Source organism: Hippopotamus amphibius, chromosome 15 (genome assembly GCF_030028045.1).
Source record: "Hippopotamus amphibius kiboko isolate mHipAmp2 chromosome 15, mHipAmp2.hap2, whole genome shotgun sequence".
Classification (NCBI taxonomy): domain Eukaryota; kingdom Metazoa; phylum Chordata; class Mammalia; order Artiodactyla; family Hippopotamidae; genus Hippopotamus; species Hippopotamus amphibius.
The window spans coordinates 20,513,394-20,536,633 of NC_080200.1; the positions used below are offsets into that span (position 1 = coordinate 20,513,394).

A 23,240-nucleotide genomic window follows, 5' to 3' on the forward strand; every position below is an offset into this window, starting at 1 on the left:
TATACATGTTTAATTTATATAAAGCTAAATAAATATTTATGTAACTTTATGGATTTTATAGATAATTTATCTCTTTACCTACATATGTGAGAAAGAAACCTGATAGGAGTAAACAGAGATGGAGGGGGAGGGTGGTGTCGGTATGTAAGTGTAACTGTCTTGTTATCTGCTTTATGATTTCTAAAGTGAACATGTTTTGCTTTTGTAATAAGAAAAAAAGTAAATGATAGCTTTTACTTTAAAAGGTCACTGTATCTAAGAGTCTCAATGCACACACATCCCCACCCTGCCCAGCCCCTCATCCCCTCCCCTTCCCCACCACCACCCCCCAGCCCCCACCGGCCCCAACCCCCATCCTCAACTCCACCTGCGGCCCTACCCCTAGCCCCTACCATGTCCCCAGCTGCAACCCCCAGCCTTGGCCCAGTTTCGAACAAACCCCAGGGGATCAACTGAAAGTGGAGGGGGACCCTGGCCAGAGACTCTACCAACACATTTGTCCACACTGGGGGTAACTTGGCCCACAAATAAGATCCCAACAGAATGACCCAGATAAGAGAAGAGGACCAAGGCTGAGAGACTCGTGGAGTGGAGGGAAGGCGGAAACAGCAGTGGTTGGAGAGAATGGCAGGAAGTGGAGGAGGAAGGGCAGGGGGTCACTGGCAGAGGCTGAAGGGCCAGGGCCAAGGCCAAAGCGGAGGGGTGGTGGGCTGGCCCAAATCTCTTCCAGGCCCACAGACACCAGGTCCCTGTGAGGCCTCCAGTAGGGAGCTGAGATCCTACATGCCGCACGGACAAACCCTCCACCCACAGGGACATGCAAACTGCACGCACCATGCCAGCTGGTCACTGGCTTTTCAGTGAGGGCCTGAGGTAGGAGGCAGATGGGCCCTTGGGCTGGATAGCTGGCGTTCGTCAAGTGGGGTACAATTGGAGCTTTGTTTTCCCTAGTCACATTCCAAGGGCAAAGTTAATGGCAGGAGCCAAGCTCTGCTGGAGTAAAGAGAGAAGATCCCCTTTACTCCTGAGATCAAGGAGACCTCCCCGACCACACAAGAGCAGAAAGGCTCCTCTGGGGTCAAAAAGGAGGGGGTGCCACCCCATAATAGGTGATGCCAAAACTCCTACAGGCCTCTATGCTGGAATCCATCTTGGTAAAAAGTTACGCACACATACGGGTGGTCAGGTGTGAGAAAAGAAATGAGATAATTGGCCAAAGGTAAACAAAGACCTAGAAGAACCGTGGCTCCGATATAAATGACTTAACCGCCTCTTCACTGTGCTCCTCATTAGGGAGGGTGCCCACACCCTTTCTCTCCCAGTGTATATTTCTGCCTTGCTTCTGTCTTAAATAAATGAACTGTTTCTCTGTGCGCTCTCTCACATTATGGTGTGTGTCTGATAATAAACTTCGTACCTGTTTTTACAGTTTTTGCCTCCTTTGAGAAATTCATTTTTCAAATGGGGCAAGCGCCAGGGGAACTTTGCTTCTAGCCTCTAGCCTGTGGTGATCTAGCAGCTAGGATTCCTTGGTTTTCACCCAGGCTTTCCAGGTTCAATTATTCCTGGGAAGGGGACTAAGATCTTCAAGCCATCACTCACTGCTGTCTCCCCGAGATCAGGCCCACCTGGCCTGGGAGCTGTGTTGAGCTCGGTGAGCTCTTTGGAATGATCTTTAATCTCCAGACACAAGGTGAGCAGAATTCTGAAGGATTTGATGACACCATGCTTTTCCCATTTGGTGTTTTCATTTGCTTTGTTACCCACAGGAGGCTCATGCTTTATGAGGGGCTGGCAGCTATGCACACATGAATCACACCTGAGGATGCCTTGGCATAGGGAATGTGGCCTCTCTCGGGACCCGCATCAAAAGAGAAACAGAGACCCCTGAACGTGCTCCTCACTTGAGGAGAAACCTGAGAAACCAGCCTGAATCTTCTGAGTGTCTCCTCCTCTGCAATCTCTCTGGGAGGGCTGCCCTCCCACCCCCACCTGCTCTTTGGCCTGGCAGCCCAGCCCCAACCACCAATCTGGAGCCAGTGGGAGGCGAGACCAGGGTAGAAGGAAGGCAGAGGAGATGGCCTTGGAGGAAAGGCAGTAAAGGACAGAAAAGGAATAGCCCTGATTAAGCAGTGATTAACAACATGGGTTCCATTCAAATCCTGGCTCCACCCCAACCAGGCATGTGGTCTTAGACAAAGAATCCTCTCTGTGCCCGTTTCCTCCTCACCTGGAAAACCTAAGTAACACCTGACTACCCACGATCTCTTTCAGGAGTAAATGATTAATTTTAATTGAGGAGCACTCAGAACAGTGCACTTGATAAGCAACTGTTTAATTTAGTGCTAAGAACATGGATTCTGGCAGCCAGAGACCAAGAGCCTTGCAAATCGTGGATAATAATCATCTCCCTACTCCAAAAACAGGGTTCAATAATCCATCTAAGAACACATGGGAAGACAAAACTAGCTCTACAAAACTCTAAAAGGTTAAAATGAATGTCTGATGCTGGTTCCCTTAGCACACGGGGAATTCCTGTGCCTAGATGGCAGGCCAGAGTTGCTCCCTGAGAGATCTGGTGACATCCCCTTTTCCACAACTCGTCCATCTGGTGTGAAACTCGAGGATGGTTTGTCAATAAAGTCACCCAGCCCAGGGTTTTCAAACCCACTAATGAAATCAAGTTGGTGGGTCACAAGCAGCATTTAAAAAAAAAAAAAAATTAGTGGATAATAGAAACTCTCAGGATACTCCAGGCAAAGTGTGCCATTTATGTCTGGGTGTTCTGGGTGGCAGCGTAAAAGGCATTCTCACACTCTAAGTGCTACTGCCAGAGTTGATCCAGTTGTCAGCTCTCATCCTGGAGCTCAGGGGCAGGTGCTGGAGGATGCCTAGGAAATGCTGCCTGAGCAGAGGGCACACCACACAAGGCACCCATTTCAGGAGGGACTGCCCACCTTCTCTCAGACCGGGCCTTGAGGGCCCCATAGCCCTCCACTAGAGAAGATTAGCGGTAGGGGAGTGAAGCCTTGGGCCCTCTCCACCTCCAAGACTGACCCTTCTTTCCCACCTCAGCCCCTGCTCAGCTCTCCTATGCCTTTGCTCTCATGCCCTGCTCTTATCTTCCTGTCATCTCCTTTCCTTCCTCCAACTGATCTACTTCCTCTCGCCTGTGCAGCCCCTTCCTTTATTCCTCATTCTTTCCCTTTCTTCCTCCACCCTTCACCTCCCTTTTCCACCCCCCCCCACCTCCTTTTTCAGGAGACACAAACACACACAATTTTTCAGACAATTCAGTCTTTACTTTATTTTTGAAAATAATTCTGTAGCTTCTTCCACGAACTGAGGTCAGGCACGAAACAAGAACACACACGTTGCTCTCCAACCCGCCATCTGCATCCTAATCTATGCACACAGGAATGCTTGAGGGAGGAGGGAGGGAGGGAGGCTGGGTTGAATGGTCTTGGCTGCTCTATCTCACACTGAGAGGGCCTCCAGAAGCCACAGGCCAGGTTAGCATGAACCACCCTAGAGCAACAGAGGAAGGATTGGTTTTCAGAAAGGATGGGATGGGGGAGCAGTCTGTTTCTTGGACGAAGGATGAGAGTGGGGTGCCCCAGCATCCAAGGCTCTCCCCCAACCACAGCGGGTGAGCTGAGAAGAGGTTCCACTTTTCCCCTTAACCATTTCATCTTAGAAGCATGAATTGCTAGGCTGCAGGGAAATGAGAGCTGAGAGGAGGTCAGGGATAAAGGTGAGAGGAGAAGAAGAGAAATACAGTCAGGAGGCAGTAAACCCTGACAACCTAACAGCTCCACCCACACCCTGATGATGATGAAACCCCTTTGGTTATTCTCATTTTGGCTACAAATATGTCTCCTTCTCACATAACCCAGCCCCCCACCTTGCTCCAACTGGGGGAAAGTGAAGATGGTGGGGGACAGGTACAGGAGGAGGGCTCATACTCTGGCTGGAAGAGCCAGGACAGGGAAAAGAGGCCTGATCAAGAGAACTTAAGTTGCCAACCTCTCCTCAGATGCCGTAGGAGAAAACCTGGAACATGGATGTTTGTGGCCCCAACAAACCCAAGTCTCTCCCCACCACACAGTGGTTTCCTGCTTAATACTCCCCCAACATACCCCAGGAAGATTCCCGATTTGACCCCCTTGAGAACAGAATAACCCTCACCTCATCATCTGTGCACTTGAATGCCACTCGAAGAAAGGAAAAAAAAAAATGAAGATAAATGGACCCAAGAGAGAAACAGAGAGAGGACAATGCAGCCCAAGGACTGCGATCCCATCTTAGGCCATGATGTGGCAAGGAGGGGGCCCAGGAGGGACAGGCAGGTGCAGCTAATTCCAGCTAGGATCATAGCCGTCCCAGGTTTGGGGTGGGGCCAGGTGGACACGGCGGCCCCGAAACAGAAAGCTGACGATGCCCCGGTAGCCAGCTCTGGGGACACCAGACTTGAGGTCATCCATGACTCCCAGGGCCTTGGCAAAGGCTTTGAAGCTGTCCCTGCTCGTGTACTGCACCCGCACCTCCCCCAGCTCACTCCGCTCACTGGTCCTCACTTTCTCCACCTGCAGCAGGGGAGCACCGTAGACACGTGCAAGGAAAGCCCTGTCATAGGCCTCCTGTCGCAGGTACGACAGGTCCAGCTGGGTGAAGGGCACGAAGTGCTGGTTCAGCTTGATAAACTTGAGGTGCTGGTCAAAGAACTGCCCATGGCTCACACCTTTGCGGCCAAAGGTCATCGTTCTGGAGATTTCAGGCCGCACACAGGCCCGGCCCTGCCGCTGCTCGGGCCGGCGCATCCAGTCGTCCCAGAAGGCCTTGGGCCACTTAGGCTCCAGCTCAGCCCAGAGCTCGGCCAACAGCAGCCAGCCCAGGCCTGGGAAAAAGTCTGTGCGGTAGAGCAGCTCGGGCTTGCTCGAGTCCACCATCTGCTCCTTGCCATTGTCATTCCAGGCAGACACACACCAGAGGGAGGGGTCAGCCCTCAGCAGTGGGTACGTGGCCTGGAAGTACTCAAAGAAGTCTGGAGCCACCTCCAGGTCATCCTCCACCACCACAGCCGCTGGGAACTTGAACTTGTGAAAGACCTGGCCCAGTGCCCAGCGGTAGTGCCGAGCAATCTTGTAGTAGCCCTGGAACTTTCGGTGGTCGGGTGGCACCGCGATGTTGCTCAGGTCAGGCTGCCGGATGTGTGTGATAGCACTGCCGTAGGAGGCGATGACCTGGGCTGTCTCCTCGTGCCCACAGTCCTGGCTGACGATGACAGGGAAGTGCTCAGCTGAAGGCCGATAATGCAGCAGCTTGTCCAGGCAGCGCCGGACAGTGCTGCGGTCACAGGCGATGACCAGGATGGGGATCACAGCTGGCAGAGAGGTCACAGGCACTCGCGGCGGGACAGGCGGGGCCACAGTGGGTACCCTCCACCGTTGGCTCCACCTAGCATGGTGCTCCCTGATCTGCTGCAACAGCCCCCGCTGCCGCTCCAACTCCACCTCAGCGTCCTGGGCCAGGCGGATCACCTCACGGGTGAGGCTGGCAGGGTCGTCATCGAGAGCACTGTCTGAGGGCAGCCTGCTAGGCGCTGGGCGCGTCCAAAAGAAGAGGAGCAGCAGGGCATTCCAGGCCACAAAGAGGATGGCGCCCCACAGCACAAGCCCTGCAGACTGCTTCTTCAGCATCCTGGCCCCCGCAGGGGAGGCAGGCAAGGGTGGGGCTCAAGGCTGCCCTTGGCTTGCCTGGCTCACACCCCCGCACTTCTAGGGATGCTTCCTCTGGGCTCCAGGATTAGGAAGCAGCCATGCACCTGAGGAGAGGAGAAAAACAACCATCAACACAAGGCATGGGGCTGCCCTGGAGTGGAAGAATGGGGGGCAGAAAGAGATGACAAAGTGCAGGACGAGGAAGGCCAGGAGGTTAACTGCAGAGCTCTCTTAGAAAATAATATGGAGGGTCAATCTGTATGGAAGAACAGGATTAGGATAGCATGCTCCCTGACTCCAAAATGAGTTCATGAGTCCTCTGAAAAGCAATGTGTTTTAATTTTTTTTTTTTGGGGGGGGTGGGCAGGGAGAGAATGATGTTGATGGAAGAGAGGAAGCAAAGGTACCCCACCTCCCCCTTTCCTACCTGACAGATTTTGTTTACCATCTTCCAACCAGAGCTTAGGAGAGGTGGGGGTTAGACCATCTGCTTCCCGTGCCTCAAATCAAACTTTCCAAAGGTTACTGATTTTAAAACTCTAATAGCACACCTCACGGCTAAAGCCAGCACCTTACATAATAAGGAAGCACCAGAAGCACTTCCACAAAGGTCAGGAGCAAAGCCAAGCTACCCCAGATCTACACAACTATTTAAAATACTGTTGGAGGGATCAGCCAATGCAACTGGACTGCAGAACACATTACAGGCAGAAGAAGTGGAAAAGAAGCAAAATGATCCAATGTGCTGAGGCTATGAGAACACGCCTGGAAAACTCTAAGAGACTCAATGATAAATACAATCTAAACATCAAAGAACTGAGCAAGGCGGTGGGATACAAATGTTAGCATGCAGAAATCAACAGCCTTCATATCCACAAATAGTAACTCATTAAAAAAGCAACAAATGAGAAAACCCTATTTCTAATACTCATGAAAATGATATACTATTTGGGAATTAACAAGAAATATTCAAAAACCTACATGAGCCTATAATTCCTGAAAAGACACAAAATAAGACTTAAATAGCACTTGTTCTTGGTTAGGACATCTCAGCATCATCAAAAATCTCAATAAAAATACTTACTAGACAAACTGGCACTAAAGTTCATAACAGAACATGTAGGAAAATGATGAAAATGAATGAGCAGTGGAAAGGGACTAGCCCTATCAGATATTAACATACTAAACATTATAAAACCTCTTTAATTAAAAGTATGTGGTGCTGGTATGTGAACAAACAGATCATCTGAAGGGACAGAATTTAAACTTCAGAAATAGACCCAACTACACGTAGAAATCTAATGTATGATAAAGGGGATATTTAGAATTACTAAGGCAAAAAAAAAAAATGGTCTTATTAATAGTGTTACAACAACTATATAGCTATTTGGGGAAAAAAATGAACCATACACAAGAATAAATTCCAAGTGGACTAGACATCTAAGTAGAAAAATAAAACCATACAAACCACACAAGTGCTAAAAGAAAATATAGGTCAATTCCTCTATAACCACAGTACAGGGAAAGGCTTTCTAAGTATGACTTAAAATACAGATGCAGTAATAAATAAAATACTTTTTACATGGCTAAAAATATCATAAGCCAAGTCAAAAGACAAATAACAAACTGGGAGAGAATATTTGCAACATACATCACAAATCAAAAGCCAATACTCTAAAAAAGAACTTTTTAAAAAACTGAGGGGAAAAAAGGCCAAAACTCCGTGTCTAAAAGACTAGGGCAACTCACACAAAAAAAATACTAAAATGGTCTGCAGACATATGAAAAGGTGTTCAATTTCATTCATGATAAGAAAAAATCTAATTAAACTATACTAAGATAACATTTCTCACCTATCAGACTGGCAAAAATTCAAACACTTGTCCCATTCTTGTAACAGTGTCAGCTGAAGAACAGAAATTCTTAATTTTGAAGATGTCCAATTATCAGGGTGTTTTTGTTTTATGAATCATGCTTTTGGCATTGTTACAAAATGTTTGCCAAAGTCACAAAGATTTTCCCCTATGTTTTCTTTCTTAGGTTTTATAGTTTTAGGTTTTACATTTAGGTTTATGATTCATTTGCAGTTAATCTGTGTATATGGTGTGAGATATGGAACTTTTACAGCAGTTCAGCAGTTCGTCAAAATGCTAAACAGAGAGTTACCACACGACCCAGCAAGTCCACTCCTACATATATACCCAAGAGAAATGAAAACAAGTGTCTACACATAATTGCCAAAAAGTGGAAACAACCCAAATGCCCACCAACATGGGAATGTGGATAAACAAATTGTGGTTTTTACCCATGGAATGGAAAAATATTCAGCAATTTAAAAAGAAGGAACTGGGACTTCCTTCATGGCACAGTGGTTAAGAACCCACCTGCCAATGCAGGAGACACAGGTTCGAGCCCTGGGCTGGGAAGACCCCACATGCCATGGAGCAACTAAGCCCGAGCACCACAACTACTGAGCCTGCACTCTAGAGCCTGAGAGTCATAACTACTGATCCCACACACCACAACTACTGTAGCCTGCACGCCTAGAGCCCATGCCCCACAACAAAAGAAACCACTGCAATAAGCCCACGCACTGCAACAAAGAGTAGCCCCCACTCGCCACAACTAGAGAAAGCCCGTGTACAGCAACAAAGACCCAATGCAGGCATAAATCAATCAATCAATCAATCAATAATAAAATAAACCTTAAAAAAGAAAAGTACTACTGATACACACAACACATAGGCAAATCTCAAAATAATTACGCAAGATGTGAAAGTGGATGCCTGGAGTGGGGGCAGTGAGAACATCAGGGAAGGTATCACAAAGGGACACTAGGAAACTTTGTGGGATGATAGTTTCATGGGTGTATACACATGTACAAACTTATGAAAATGTACATTTTAACTATGTAAAGTTTACTGTATGTCATTTATACCTCAATAAAACTTTTTTAAAAAGATATTATTGGGTCAAATGACAAAATCAGAATATAGACAGTAGATCAAAGTATCAGTGTTGACTGAATGATAACGATACTGTGGTTATATAAAAGAATATCCCAACTTTTAGATAACACATGCTGAAGTAATTAGGGGTAGAGGGCTATGGTAGATGCAACTTCTCAAATGGTTCAGAACAAAAATATCATGCGTATATATGAAGAACAAATGGAGGAAAATGTTAATAGCTGGATCTGAGTAAAGGGAATATGAGTATCCTTATATCATTTTTATTCTTGCAACTTTTTTATAGTTTGAAGTTATCTTCAAAGAAACTTTCTTAAAATTAAATATGGGGACATAGCCCACAGCTCTGACTTAGCTTTGTCCAATACGGCCCCAGCTGGGCACATCAGTAAGGAGAACTGGGACAATACATTTGTCCTGAACTCTTCAATCACTGCATGACATGCATCACACATCTGCTCTCTGCCAGGCTCTGGGAAGGGACTGGGACACACATACAACAAGAAAAAGGCATGGTCCTGCCAACCCGCTCACCCTATCAGACCTCATTACTGAAAACATCTACCACACCCTCCCAATCCAGGACAGCTGCCATTCCTGACCAAGGAATTCTCTCCCTGGCATTTCTGCCTCTGGTCTCAACACTTCACAACACACCTCAAAGCTTCAGGTCTGCACTCTCCTGTGCTGGCTGCTGTGCCAATTACCCTCTGCCTCACAGCCCAGTTCTCAAATCCTAGCCAAAACCTTGGGTCCCAGATCCCATCTCTGTGCTCCTGGGCTCGCAAGCTGGCAGATCTAGTATCCAAGGATCAAAGGACTGATCCTTAAGAGTCTCTAAAGGGAATGGATTCTGCCTCTCTCCTCTGAGACCCATCCAGCCCCTGCAAGCACCACCATCCACTGTCTTCCTCCTAGAAACCATCCACCCTCACAATTCCACAGCACCAGTCTTCTCAGAAACCTCAAGTTCATTTCCGTTTTATTGTGTCATTAAATTTCCATTTTATCAGTGCTCATATACCAATCAAGGTTTCCTAGAAGAGAAACACATACAGATTTCCAGTTTCCTCCTCACTCCCCCTCAAGATGTGGTCAATGTTGGATTCCCTAACCCCTAACGTCCTGCCTCCCAACTGACTGGGCAGGAAAAGTCTTTAGATAAAGGGATGGGGGAAAGAAAATAGAAACTGTATTACATCAGCTGAAGTATTGGCTTCAGGCCTAGAGGAACAGGCTCATACCTGACTTATCAATGAACCACATCAGACCAGCAGGCTCTCAGAGTGGTAGCAAAACCCTAAGAGACCACATCCTCTCTACCTTTCACCCTTCTCCAGACCTTAGAATTAGGAGGCCCACACCCACTGCCCTAAGACCTAAAAGACCTCCCAACACCTCGCAAGCCAGGCAGATCAAAGCAATCTTGTCAGCCCCTCTGCAGACTGTATTCTTAGCAAGTCTATAAACCTCAAGAATGGCTGGATAGCCCACAGAAAACAGCTGCCCCAGTCCAGCCAGGCCTCCACCTTAGCCCTCAGGCCCTTGTTTTCTCCACCCCACAACCCTTTTCTCCAAATTCTCAAACAGAACTTGCTTCTCTTGCCAGAAGAGTACAAGACGCACTTATTCCCAGGCCCCACCCCTTCTCGACACAGACTCATCCAGAGTCCCTGTGCCATTTCCTACTGCTTCTCCACATATTCTCCAGGGCAGGCTCCTTCACTCCGTCAAGAAGTTAGTGGTGTGTGAATATACAACCACAGGCACTCTCCAGCTGCTGGCTGTACCTGCGAGATGGGCAAGTCCAGAAGGCCAGCTTTTGGCCAGCAGAGCCCATGCATTCATCCAGGAAGCACCGCTCTGAGTCCTAATATCAGGAGGGTACGGCAGTAACAAGGGCAAGTCAAAGAGCCCAGGGCAATGCTTGGCATCATACCAAGTTTTTTCACCTCGCTGAGACTCAATTTTCTCACCTCTAAGATGGAAACCATAATAGAATACCTCATTGGGTTGATGTGAGGATTGGGTGAGATAATTTACATCAGATGTTTAGAACAGTGCCTGGCATATGACAACATAAATGCTAGCCAGTCACTCATTTGTCCTCTTGCTGGCTCTTGTTGCTCCACCTACTAGATTCCTTCTGGCCCCAAACACTCGAGCCTGCCTCAAGGCCTTTGTATGTGCCTGTATGCCTGGTCTGCTCTTCTCTCTCTCTACCTAGTGTGTTCTGACTCACATCTCACCAAGGATACCTTCCCTGATGCCTTAGGACCATGTGAGGTCCACCTCCCCTTCACAACCATCAGCACCAGCACAATCCTGTGCTCAATACCTGTCAAATCCCCTCAGCTACAAGCTACTTGAGGAAGCGGACCAGCTCCCCCAGTGCTACCAACCTGCTACGCTAGGGATCCTCAACATTCAGATTTGCTTGCAACAAAAAAGTGGCTACCATGTGGATGCCACATAATCACTTAACTGCAATTCCCAACTTCAAAAAGTGCTGAAAAACAGACGCTTTCCACACTTGTTTGGCTAACCTCATTTGGAGAAATCTGATCTAATGTGAGGCTACTTATAGTCTTTATTTATTCCATTCATACATTTTGCTACAGAAATAAACCTGTTGGATTATGGTATGCTGCTTCAGACCTTATACTACATCATAAATGCACCAGATCACCTTTCTTAAATCCAAAAAACTCCAATTCTGAAACACATCCAGCCCCAAGAAGTTCAGTATTATGAAAATGGAAGAGAAAGTTACTCATTCACGGTCATCGTCCCATTTCAAGATCTCAAGCCTTTAACCTGAACTCTCTTTCCTTATTATGAAATACTGAACTCCTGATGTGGCTTCTCAGCTGGTTTACCTATCATTAACCTTGCTTCTCTCCAAGCAATCTTCCCAATAGCAACAGAGCATTCTTCTTAAAGAACACACCTGGTCACAACACTACCCTGCCTTAAAAACCATATTACCACTGCCCACAGAATAAAACTCAAAATCATTATTATGACACACAGGGCCTTCACAACAAACTGACTTCAAACATTCCTTTTCAACCTCACCTCCAACCACTAACCCCATGAACTCCATAACTCCGGCCTCAACAGGCTACTTACTTCCCCCAATAAGTACCCTTACACTGCTGTCTTTCCTCGGGCTGGTCCCACATCCTGAAATATTATCCAAAGCCCCACTTATGAGCATTATGCATCCTTAAGAACCCAGTTCCAGTGAGTCCTTCCTTAATATCCAGGCAGAGCCAGGCTTCCCACAACTATACTCCCACCATACTCTCCCTACATCTCGTCTTTCCTTTCCACACTGTAACAGAATCTGTGGCTGTACTTACTTCGCTTTCACCTTACTCTTTAGAAAAAACACTCTATGATCTCTATACCTATGACAGTGCTTGGCACGCGTATGAAGTTCAAGTAGCTAGATGGAGGACTGCTTGCATTATTAAGTAAATCCAGGAGAAATAAGACCAAACTAGCAGCCTAACAGTGAAAGATTACATTTTCCAAAGATGACTACCATATATCCCATCCCACATGCTCTTCTTACAAAGTGACAATGACACTCCCCGCTCTAGAGCTGGGGGAGGTGGGATCTATGTTCCCTCTCTTTGATCTGTGACTACAAAGGAAGTGACGATTATGTGACTTACGAGACTAGTTCACGAAAGGCAATATAGTTTCCACTTGGTGCACCTGAGATGCCTGCTCTTGGAACCCAGCCACCAAGGTAAGAGGAAGCCAGGCCACTTGGACAGGATACCTCTAGGTATTCCAGCTGACAACCACAGCTAAGGTCCAGCTGACAGTAAGCATCAGCCACTAGACATGGGAGGAAGCCTTCCAGGTGATTCCAGCCCCAGCCATATCTCACTGCAACTAAATGAAAGACCAGGAGCAAATTCACACATCTGAGACAGGAATAAAATAATTCTGTTGTTTTAAGCCACTCGGTTTTAGGGTGATTTGTTATGCGGCAATAAGTACCTGAACGATGCAGAATCTAAGTAGCCTTAATAAGCAGGGCAGGTGTTCCTCCTGCCCTCAGTACTCAGAGTCCAAATTCTGAGGGCCTGCCCCTACTCATATTCTCTTATTAGATATGATGAATAATATCTTACATCTACTGATGAATGCTAATAAAAATACTTAGTGGCTTAAAACAAGAGCAATCATTTATTTCCTCTCAGTTTCTATAGGTCCGGAATTTGGACAGTGGGGCACAGAGGGGATGTCCTGTCTCTGCTCCATGATGCCTGGGACCTCAGCTGGAAGACTCCTCTAAAGGCTAATTCTGTCACATGTCTGCAGGTTGATGTTGGCATTGGCTGAGATGTTAGCTGGAGTATTGGCTGGAACACCTGCATGTGGCCTCTACACATGGCCTGGCTTTCCTCTGAGCATGATAGCTGAATTCCAAAAGTGAGTGTCTGAAGAAAGCACAAGTCAGGTGAAGCTGTGTCCTTTTCATGATCCAACCTTGGATCACTTCTGACTTACTCGTGGGCCAGGGGTATCACGAGTCACTGCCTACATTCAAGTGAAAAGAAACACAGACCTCCCACCACCGGATGGAAGCAGGGCAACGTCTTATTGTAATAACTGTAGAGTGGGATATTTAAGGTTGTGGCCATTTTGGGAAAATCGAATCTGCCACATCTTTTCTAAAATAGAACAACAGTCTTTAGGTACTTGACCTGAGTACCTGATCTTCGGTTATTAATGACATTTGCCTGCAGGGCACAAACTCACACTGGTTTTGTTTTGCCAGAGTTTGTACAACTCTTTCTGGAAAGTGACATAGCTAGTCCACACCACCAAGTACACAGACATTTCCACTTTGGTGGGAGATAAGGAAATGAACCTTTTTAGTGAATAAAACCCTCAACAAAAACCCAGAAGGTTCTGGGCCGGTTCCACCAACTCCTGTGGGTCACAATTACTTTTTTTTTAAATTAATTTTTATTAGAGTATAGTTGCTTTACAATGTTGTGTTAGCTTCTACTGTACAGCAAAACGAATCAGCCATACATATACGTATATCCCCTCCCTTTCGGGTTTCCCTCCCATTTAGGACACCACAGACCATTAAGTAGAGTTCCTTGTGCTATACAGTATGTTCCCATCAGTTGTCTATTTTATACATAGCTATCAATAGTGTGCATGTGTCAATCCCAATCTCACAATTCTTCCCACCTCACCCCTTTTCCCCTTGGTATCCATACATTTGTTCTCTACATCTGTGTCTCTATTCCTGCTTGGCAAATAAGGTCATCTATACTATTTTTCTAGATTCCACATATATGTGTTAATATATGATTTTTTTTTCTCTGATTTATTCACTCTGTATGACACTCTCTAGGTCTATCCACATCTCTACAAATGACCCAATTTTGTTCCTTTTTATGGCTGAGTAATATTCCATTGTATATATGTACCACATCTTCTTTACCCATTCCTCTACTGACGGACATTTAGCTCAGTTTCTTCTTTTGAAGAACTGCCTGTGAGCTGTGAGATCCCTTTTTAACACTCTTGATTCCTATGGTATTCTCTAGACAGTCCTCTCTCTCTGGCAAGAAAATGTTTCTTAAACAACAAGAGAACACCAGATAGTCAACTTCTCATTGTGAGCAATAATGGAGAAGTCTTATTTAGCTTTTAGAAAGTGTGGCAGTTGAAGGAATATTGACAGACCTTCCCTTTTATCTCTGTCTTGCTTGGTACCTTAAAAAGCACTGCCTAAAAAAAAAACCCAGAAAGTATAGAACATGCCACAGATAATGGAGACTTAACTGAATTACTTTCTTGTTCATTAGATCTCTGCTAGGCTCCTGTACCTTGTACCAGACTCCATAATTTCAAAAGGATGGAAGAATTGAAAGGGAGTCACAGAAGATACACTAAATAATTCAAGGACTTAGAGAATAAGACCTAGAGGGAAGGGATACAAGTTATTTATCTTGGAAAATTAAAGGCTAAAGGGATATATGATGCTAGTGCAGCAAAAAGCATGAAGCCCTGAGAAACCAAGTAACCTTGGGCAAGTTACTTGTGCCTTAGTTCCCTCATTTGAACAGGGAGAGGGTTGATTTGGATCATCTCCAAGGCCCCTGGGCTCTGATGATAAAAAGGACAGTGACGGACTTCCTAGGCAGCGCAGTGGTAAAGAATCAGCCTGCCAATGCAGGGGACACGGGTTCGAGCCCTGCCCTGAGAAGATTCCACATGCCACGGAGCAACTAAGCCCGAACGTCTAGAGCCTGTGCTCTAGAGCCCGTGAGCCACAACTACTGAGCCCATGTGCCGCAACTATTGAAGCCCACGCGCCTAGGGCCCGTGCTCCACAACAAGAGAAGCCACTACAATGAGGAGCCTGCGCACCACAATGAAGAGTAGCCTCCGCTCTCAGCAACTAGAGAAAGCCCGTGTGCAGCAAGGAAGACCCAGCACAGCCAATAAATAAAATAAATAAATAAATTTATAATAATAAAAAAAGGACAGTGACAATTTCCCCAAAGTTTCAAACAGGAAATGAGTTTAACTTGTCACATATGCCACTGAGGTTAGACATACTACGTTGCTTTCTAATCTGAGAAAAGGACAGGGGGTATCCTGGAGACCTCAGTGGTCCCCGGTAATGGGGTCGGGCAGGGGTGGTTCACAATTCAAAGAAGACGCAGAGGGTTGTAAGCATCTAATAGAAATCTAAGCGTCACTGGACAATCTCAGTCAGTGATGTTCATAAAGCAAAAACTAATTACACACATCACAGGGTCAAAGGTCAACCAAGGTGGAGCCTCACTCCAGGGCTCGGGTCCTGTGGAGACACAGACCAGCCGACCATAGCACCTATGCTCCAGGGTTTGTTTATAAGATGGGGGGCCCTGCACGACTCAGGGACTCCCTACTCCACACACATTAGCAAACAAGCAGGAGAGAGTTTTCTTGACAATTTACTTATTTCCACAGTGAGTCAATCCTTCCTCATGCTGAGGAGAAAGAACCCCTAGTAACTTTTAGAAAGGACTCTAGGGTGGGGTCCGGGGAAAGGCCACCTCGCATTCCACTCCCCAAATCCTCTTCAGCGACCCCCGCTCCTCCAGGCCCCGCACCCACGTCCGCCCCGAAGCTAAGTTTCCCCACCGCCCCGCTCCCCGCGGAGCCCGCCCTCTCTCCAACAGCTGGAGGCCCGGGATTCCGAAAGCGCAACGCGGAGTTCCACTCCCCAGCTCGGGAGGGGCGCGCGGCCGGGACTCGGGGCGGCCCGGGCCAAGCCCCTCTAGCGGGGCTCTCTGGCGCCGGGGCTGTCGGGGGACACGGAGGGCTCGGAAAAGCACAGCTTCCCAAGCCGGGACCCGAGCCCCGGAGCGCCCCTCCGCTCCTGCAGGGCCTCCCTCAGTCAGACCTCAGTCCCCTTCCGGGGACGAGCCCCAGAACCGACGGACGCTGGCGTCCCCGGGCCCGCACTCACCAGGTCCCTCCAACTTCCCGGCCCTGAAGTTGGCCCGCCCCGGGGCGTGAGGAGCAAGCCTGGCGCCCCAGCGCGTTCCAGGCGCTCGCGCGGCTGCCGGCGCCTTCCGCCTGGCCGGATCGTCGGGCGGGCAACGTGGCCCTTCCCCGGGGAGGGCGGGGCGGGGCAGGCCGAGGGGCGGGGCCGGCTGCCCCTAAGCGCCCGGGGCCCCTTCTCCGCTGCTCGCCTCCAACGCCAGACCTCTCAAAACGACCAAGTTTTCCGGGGTCCCCAACTTTTGGAGATGCTGTGGAGACAACTGTTACCATTGGGCCCTTCGCTGCTCCCAATCGCAACCCATCAACCCAACCACACTCAACCCACCCCAGTCCAGACTTCTCGCGTCTCCGGAGCCCCGGAGCCCAGAATCTCATGGAGTTGAGGGGAAGAGCCCTGTCAGAGGTAGGCCCTGCAGCCTACCTTAGTAGTGCTTTTACCAAACGCGAAGCCAGCATCTGGAGGCCTGCTACCCCCAAACCCCGGCTTCCGGAAGGGAGGAGTCCAGGGCATTAGAGAGGCTACAGGGTGCAGGGAAGTGAGAACAAGAACCAGGGTGCCAAAAAGGAAGCCAGGGAGGAAACATCTGCAGCCAAAATCAAGAAAAACCAAGCTGGCTTATTTTTTTCCCCGTTTTTTGTTTTGTTTGATTTTTCCTTTCGGGATGGGTAATGAGTGCTGTCAGTTCAGAGTAAAAGAGCAGAGAGAGACAGACCTTTCCATAGTGTAGACCCACCAGACCCAAAGAGGCAAGGCCTCAATCAGGCTTTGTGGTAGCCCTGTTAAAGGGGATGGGGGAGGACTCTGGAAAAGCCTAGATGTCTGTATCTGACCCTAAGAAATGAGGGTGGGGAGCTGAGAACTATTGGCTACTCACCCAGATGACTTTCCTTAGGACTGAGTCCAGGGCCAGCCCTACCATATGATCAGGACACACTGTTCTGGCACCAGCACCTGCCCCCATCCACACCCCTCCCCTGTGTTCCAGAGCACAGAGCAGGCTGGAACTTTGTGGTGTGTGGTTACTGACTTAGCTCACTAACTTGTTTCCAGGTGAAACTAGGAATTATGTGAGGTTTTAAAGAAACAATGGCAGGACATGCCCTAAAGGTCCCTGCATGGCAGTGAGGAGCTAAAACAAAACTGCACAGAAGCCATCACAGGCCAGACCTGCGCCCTGCCCCACCCCCAGCTTCTCCTTTAACCCTCCTAGCAGCTCTGCAGAGTACACATTGTCATCCCATCCTACAGATGAAAAGTTTGAGACTCAGACGCTAAGTGCCAACTTGCTGAAGTTCACAAGACCTAATGAGGGTCATGGCCAGGTTTTAGACCTAGGCATTCCTGCTTCCAAAGATGGCACTCATTCCCTCTCCTCATGCAGCCTTGAGTGCCAGTGCTCTTTTGAGATAGCTGTGTGTCTAGCATGACAGGCACACAGTGGGGCAGCTGAGAAATCCTGCAGTTGAAGTCCAGCCCTGAAAGAAAAACTGACACCTCAGTGAGGCTGGACTGTGTGTGTGTGTGTGTGCATGTGTGTGTGTGCACACGCAAGGTCTCCAGTTTAGCTGACTGTGTGGACTGTGGCAGGAGATGGGAGCCTAGGCTCATGTGCCAGCCAGCAACAAATGTTTCTGTATCTCTGCCCTCTCTCGTAGCTTTTCCTCATGAAGAAGACATAGAAGGCCTACATACTAATACTCCATGTCAAGGCAAGAGGGAAAACCAGTTTCCTAAAACTCTAAAAAGTTGGGAAACACTGTAGATCCAAGATATCGGAAGCTAAATCACTGTCCCAGGACAAGGGCCAGAGTGGGATGCTGAAAGGTGGGGAAACCAACCAGCCCATGAGATGTCAGATTCCCACCTCTACCAATAATCCTCCATCTAAGGCTGTTCAATGAGGAACCAGGACAGGTAACTGTACCAAAACTCTTGCCCCATCACTACAGTTCTCTGTTTAAATTCCAAGGTTCACAGGAAGATCTAAGAGTAGAAATTCCCTGACTGTCCCAAAACAAAGGGCCTGGTTAGAGAATAAGGATGAGCTGAATTCCTGGATGGAAGCAAGAGAAAACATTTAGTCTGAGAGGCAAGAAGCCAATGATGAGTGCCAAATTGACCTTGGAAAAGAGGCCCTGGGCTCCTGAAGGAAGTTTCATGGAGAAGGGTTACCAGGAAAGGAGGGCAGAAACAAGGAGCCAGCTGCCTGAATTCTGGGGATGAAACTTAGATTGGATCATGTGAAAATGGAAGGAATAGGAAGATCTGGTACCAGCCAACCCCCATTACTTCCACAAGAGGAAAGGAGAGATAAGAAGTGAAAATTGTTCCAGGAAATTGCCCTTCCATAAACAATGCCCAAGATACCCTGAATTTTTGTATAATTTGGAAAGAATTCATGCTCTGAACTTAAGACAGATCTTGGCTTAAAACCATCAGTAGAAGTAAAAGCAAAGTTTTAAATCTATTATTGTATCTATTTCTATTGTATCTATTGTATATGTCTATGATGTATCTATTTTCCCCTCTCCCTTCCTCTCAATGTCCCTACTCCCCACAAGAACCCAGAAACTCAGCTTGTCAAGATCAAAGAAAAGAGAAAAGATTACACAATAATCACTGAGCAATGTCTGTGAAATGGAACTTTTGGTCAGCCACCTACAATTCCTTTTGGAAAAACGAAGGGTATAAATAAATTCAGTTACAACACACACACAACATGTGGTTTAAGTCTATCATTGGCCCTGGCTAAGTGGCTGGACACCCAATGAGTGCTGTGCCCTGACATCCTGGTAACTCTGTGAGAAGGCTGATGACTGTCTTGAGAGGACTGTCTTGTGGAAGCGTCAGGCTGAGGGTAGGACTATTGCTTTTGGTGGAAACAACCGGGGAGAGGAATTCTGGCTCACTCTAGGGAGGAAATGTCTTACCAGAGAGGCTGTCTGACAGGACACTTCGGTTCCCCTCCTCGGAGGTTTGCAGCAGAATCTGGATGGCCCTTCTCAGGTCAGATGCTATAGAAGCAGCACAGCACTGGACAGGCGATCACAGCATCTGCCACTCCACACTTAGGCAAGCCCTTCCTGCTCAGGGCTCTGTAGCTCCCCCTCACGTATCAAACTGGGAGAATAATCCCTGCTCTGTTCTCCTCACAACAATGTGGTGACAGAAAACTGACACAACACAACAGCCTGGACACTTCACATAATGTAAGCACTGTACAAATACAGCAGGACTTTGTGGTACTTCAAGTGCTTTGAAGCACTCCCAGGCCTCCCAGGCAGGATAAGGGCTGTAGAGGCATCCTGGGACCACGCATCCCTGAGGGATCACTGTGATCCCGGTGTCTATGCAAAGACTAGCACCAGGAATTTGCTGGACAAAGCTAGCGGAGGTGACAGGCCCACCCTGAAATTCAGACCTTCTAAAGTAGAAGCCTGGCCTCAAAGGGGCTACCTCAGGCATCAGACTAGAGAAGAAACATCTAGGGCCAAGAACTCCACCCAGGTTAGCCTGCCCAGCCCTCAGGCCACTGGGGGACTCAGGGACTCCTATGGCAAGGAAGGAAGGGGAAAAAAGAAAGAAATTAAGTCATAAATACATGATTTTCAGCTTACAAATGACCTCTGTTATTGCTGCCAACCCCCAGTGAATGTGAGGCTGTTACACAGCTGTGAGACGCAAAGAAATGCTAGAAGCCAAGCTTCCTACCCTTGCCCAGGCCACCATACCCCACATATCCCAACACCTCTCCTCTCTACTGTTGTCACTGAGAAAAGCAGGCATCTTGGTAGAGATAAACTGGAGTTCAAGGAAGGAGTGAGCAGAAGGTAAGAAGGTAACCACAAACAGTTTCTGCTTCAAGTGGGAACAGAGCCTGCGAAAATATAGAAGGCTAAAAAACGACAGCCTGAAAAACACTGTCATCTTAAAGAGCAGGAGAGAAGACCAGGATATGGCATAGGAAGGAAAGGCCCAGTGTGCCATCTCCTTACCAGACACTTGGTCCTTGAGACTTACACTTTCCTCCACCCCTCTTTAATCTGCTACTCCAAACAGGCACACTTGCCAAACTAACTGGAGCGCTCTGAGAGCCGACAAGGTATCTGGCAGAATCCCTCAATCTCAGTTCTCCTTGAACATTTGCACCTTTGCCACCACTTCATGATCCCAGGTATTGTTTAACAGTGAGGATGAGACAAATTCAGCACAGGCTTTTAATTAAGGACAAATAAAGCTTTTGCTAGAACCTTAACTCAATAAAAGAACAAAACTCCTAATTCAGAGTTTTTCTCTGTGTAACTATACAAGCATATCAAGCAATAGCAATGTTTGTTTTACATGTACATGGTCCTGGATACTTCTCAAAGTCTATCACTTCATTTTGTTCCTCGCAAACAACCTATGAGGGACTTGGAAAGTCAGTTATCCCCATTTTGCAAGTGAAGAGAACATGAAAAGCTTTACCGACATATCTAAGGGTGTACACTAAGAAAGGCAGAGCTAGAACACAAATCCTGATTCCCAAACCTGTTCTGTTCCTCTGCTCTTACCATGAGGTTTCATGGCCTGCACTCCCTTATAGAGGAAAGAGGAGAGACAACTTAAGAGGCTATCTAGACCAACTGCCCCCAGGCAGTTCTATTCAGTTAGCTCCCAAAACACAGCAGCCTGGCTCAGCCTGGGTAATCCATTCCAGAGTTGTACTTACCCCAAACTGACTGGGAATTCTATCACCTCAGTGTTGAAAAAGCCCTTACAAGTAATCTAACACAACCTCCCTTCAGAGATGAAAATTATTTTCACGTTCTCCTTGGTCTAACTTTACAATTTCCATTGCTCAAAACCCCTTACAAGGTACTCCTACCTGGGTAAGGAGCAGCTGGGAACAAGCCTGCACCCCAAGAGTGAAAGAGCAGTGAAGTTTCCTGTGTACCCATCAGGGTAAGGGTTCCCATCAGGGCACTTCCTCAATGGCAGCGTCCCCAGATTCATCCCACTCAACACTTTCTGCACAGGAGCAGCAAGATATCAAGTGGGAAATGAGACCCAAACCTTACCTTTCTTCTCTTCTCTCAGCTGCTCCCCTGCAGATCATCAAACCCCCATTCAGCACTCCATTTCCAAACTGAGAATCCCAAATCAGATACACCAAACAAAGTGCAGCTTCTCTCCTCTTGTCCAGGTCCAAAGTCCATGGCTGAGTGGACTCTGAGGGGGAGGAGTCTGGGGGGGAAGGGGTATGTCCAGGCCCCTCCCCCCCCACTGCAGGCTTCCGTGTCCCTCCCAGAGGTCTATTACATTCCTTCATTCAGCTGGTTTATTAAGCCCAGAGTCTGGTGATAGGCAGATCCCAGGTACTATCCCATCTCCTGTTCGGGGAGGGGAAGTCATCCACTGTGAGGACTGGCGAGTCGGTCTTCTGCTGAGGCTCATGAGAGGAAACAGGCCTTAGAACCCGCATGGCCCAGGAGGCTGATTTCCGTGTTAACCTGCAGAATATTTAAACATCATGACACTCTCTAATCCATTACATAGAGATTCCTAAGACTCCCTACCTAAATTAGACTCCTTTGCTCTGTCATCAAAAACCCTTCCTTAAACACTCCACAAGGTTATATATACAAAGTACCTACCTCACATATTGCACCCCAAAACAGTCACTTCATCAACATGTATACACATATAAGGCTCAAGATAAAGGAAAGACAGCACCTAATCGCACTACAGAAAAGTCACCAAAAGCCCTGGTGTGTGGAGACTGTCTGCTAAGAAATACAGGAAAGAACATTCATTCTCCTCCTGTTCTCGCCTTGTTAGTGCCACACACTAATCGCCCTACATCTCCCAAGCTTCTTAGGGTGTGCAGTGTTTTAATCGGCCAGCTCTCCCATTCTGAACTAAATCCATTCCAGACCTAGATGCTGACACCTTCTACAAGCATTCTTTGCTCTCTTCCCTTCACCCGCACCTCCCCCTCTGCTTCCAAAACTGTGCCAGGGATGTAATTCCCGATCTCCGTCAAACTCCTTCCCGGGGCGACTCCCGAGAGCACGCTCCTGACATGTTAGAGGCCCGAGTCATACCAGCAATATCCCCAGTGACGTTCCGATTTTTCAGTCCAGTGGCTCACCCCGGGCCGCCCCCTCCCTTCTAAGTTTATTCCTAAACACATAGACACACTCACACGCTCACGCACGCGCCCGCGCGCCCTTCCTTCCTGTAGGGGCGTGGCGCCCACAAGAACGCCCCCCAACCCAGCCAAGAATTTAACTCCTCCCACCCTTCTCCTCCGAATCCGGCGCTCGGTGTTTACGGCGAAAGGGGGTTACAGCGAGACCCTCTCTAGACTCTGACCCCTACCCCTCCGCGGCGCAGGCGACCCTCGCTCCATCTGGGTCGTTACCTGGTCCCGTCCCCCCCCACCACCTCCCGCCCCAACCTCGCCAAGGAGCCGCGGCCCGCCCCAGGTCGGACTCCAGGCCCCAGGCCGGGTCCCCGCTGCCCGCCCAGGCCCCACCCCCTCGACCCCCGGCGGCCTGGCCCTCCCCTCGCACTCCTTTCCCCCTCCCACCATCTACCGCTGCCACTTCCGCCCGTCCTCCGGAAGTGAGTCCGCGGCAACTGCCACCGTCCGTCCCCCTGCCTTATCTCCCCCCGCCCATCGCCACCGCCACCAAGGGAGCATGGAACGTGGGTCTTCAGGACTTGAGGTTGCCCTGCAGTCACTATTAACAGGACTGGAGATGATGTGTGGGCAGCACAGGGTGTGGGTGGGAAAGGAGTTGGGGACGAGAATAACAGCCGTGCAAGAAGAGGCGGGGCAGAGTTTGTGGCGGAACGCGGGAGTTGGCGTCACGTGGAGCCGCGCGGGAAGAAGAGCGCATGCGTCACGACGCCCCGGTCGGGTGGAGAGGGTTGGTGCTAGGACTGCCTGGCCTGGCGGGACTTGGGCGGGGAGGGGGCGGAGCGAGGATCCCGGAAGTGGGGGCAGGGCCGGCCAGGGGC

General features: G+C 48.5%; 1 protein-coding gene across 10 annotated transcripts; it reads right to left on the reverse strand.

Moving 5' to 3' along the window:
• Nucleotides 1-3,280: 3,280 nt before the first annotated feature.
• MGAT1 (alpha-1,3-mannosyl-glycoprotein 2-beta-N-acetylglucosaminyltransferase) lies at nt 3,281-23,174 on the reverse strand. Of its 10 annotated transcripts, none has more exons than XM_057709092.1 (3): nt 22,807-23,174; nt 21,293-21,724; nt 3,281-5,824 (listed from the first exon to the last, which is right to left on the reverse strand). In XM_057709092.1, the coding sequence occupies exon 3, from the start codon at nt 5,697-5,699 to the stop codon at nt 4,356-4,358; it is 1,344 nt and encodes a 447-aa protein (XP_057565075.1). In that variant the 5' UTR covers nt 5,700-5,824; nt 21,293-21,724; nt 22,807-23,174; the 3' UTR covers nt 3,281-4,355. The 10 variants fall into 10 exon arrangements, with proteins under 10 accessions (XP_057565075.1, XP_057565077.1, XP_057565073.1 ...); XM_057709094.1 differs by lacking the exon at nt 22,807-23,174 and adding an exon at nt 22,675-22,693; XM_057709090.1 differs by lacking the exon at nt 22,807-23,174 and adding an exon at nt 22,420-22,656.
• Nucleotides 23,175-23,240: the final 66 nt, after the last annotated feature.

Bases quoted from the DNA above. Each gene is read 5' to 3' on its own strand.
- MGAT1 (XM_057709092.1), bottom strand. From the start codon at position 5,699: ATGCTGAAGAAGCAGTCTGCAGGGCTTGTGCTGTGGGGCGCCATCCTC.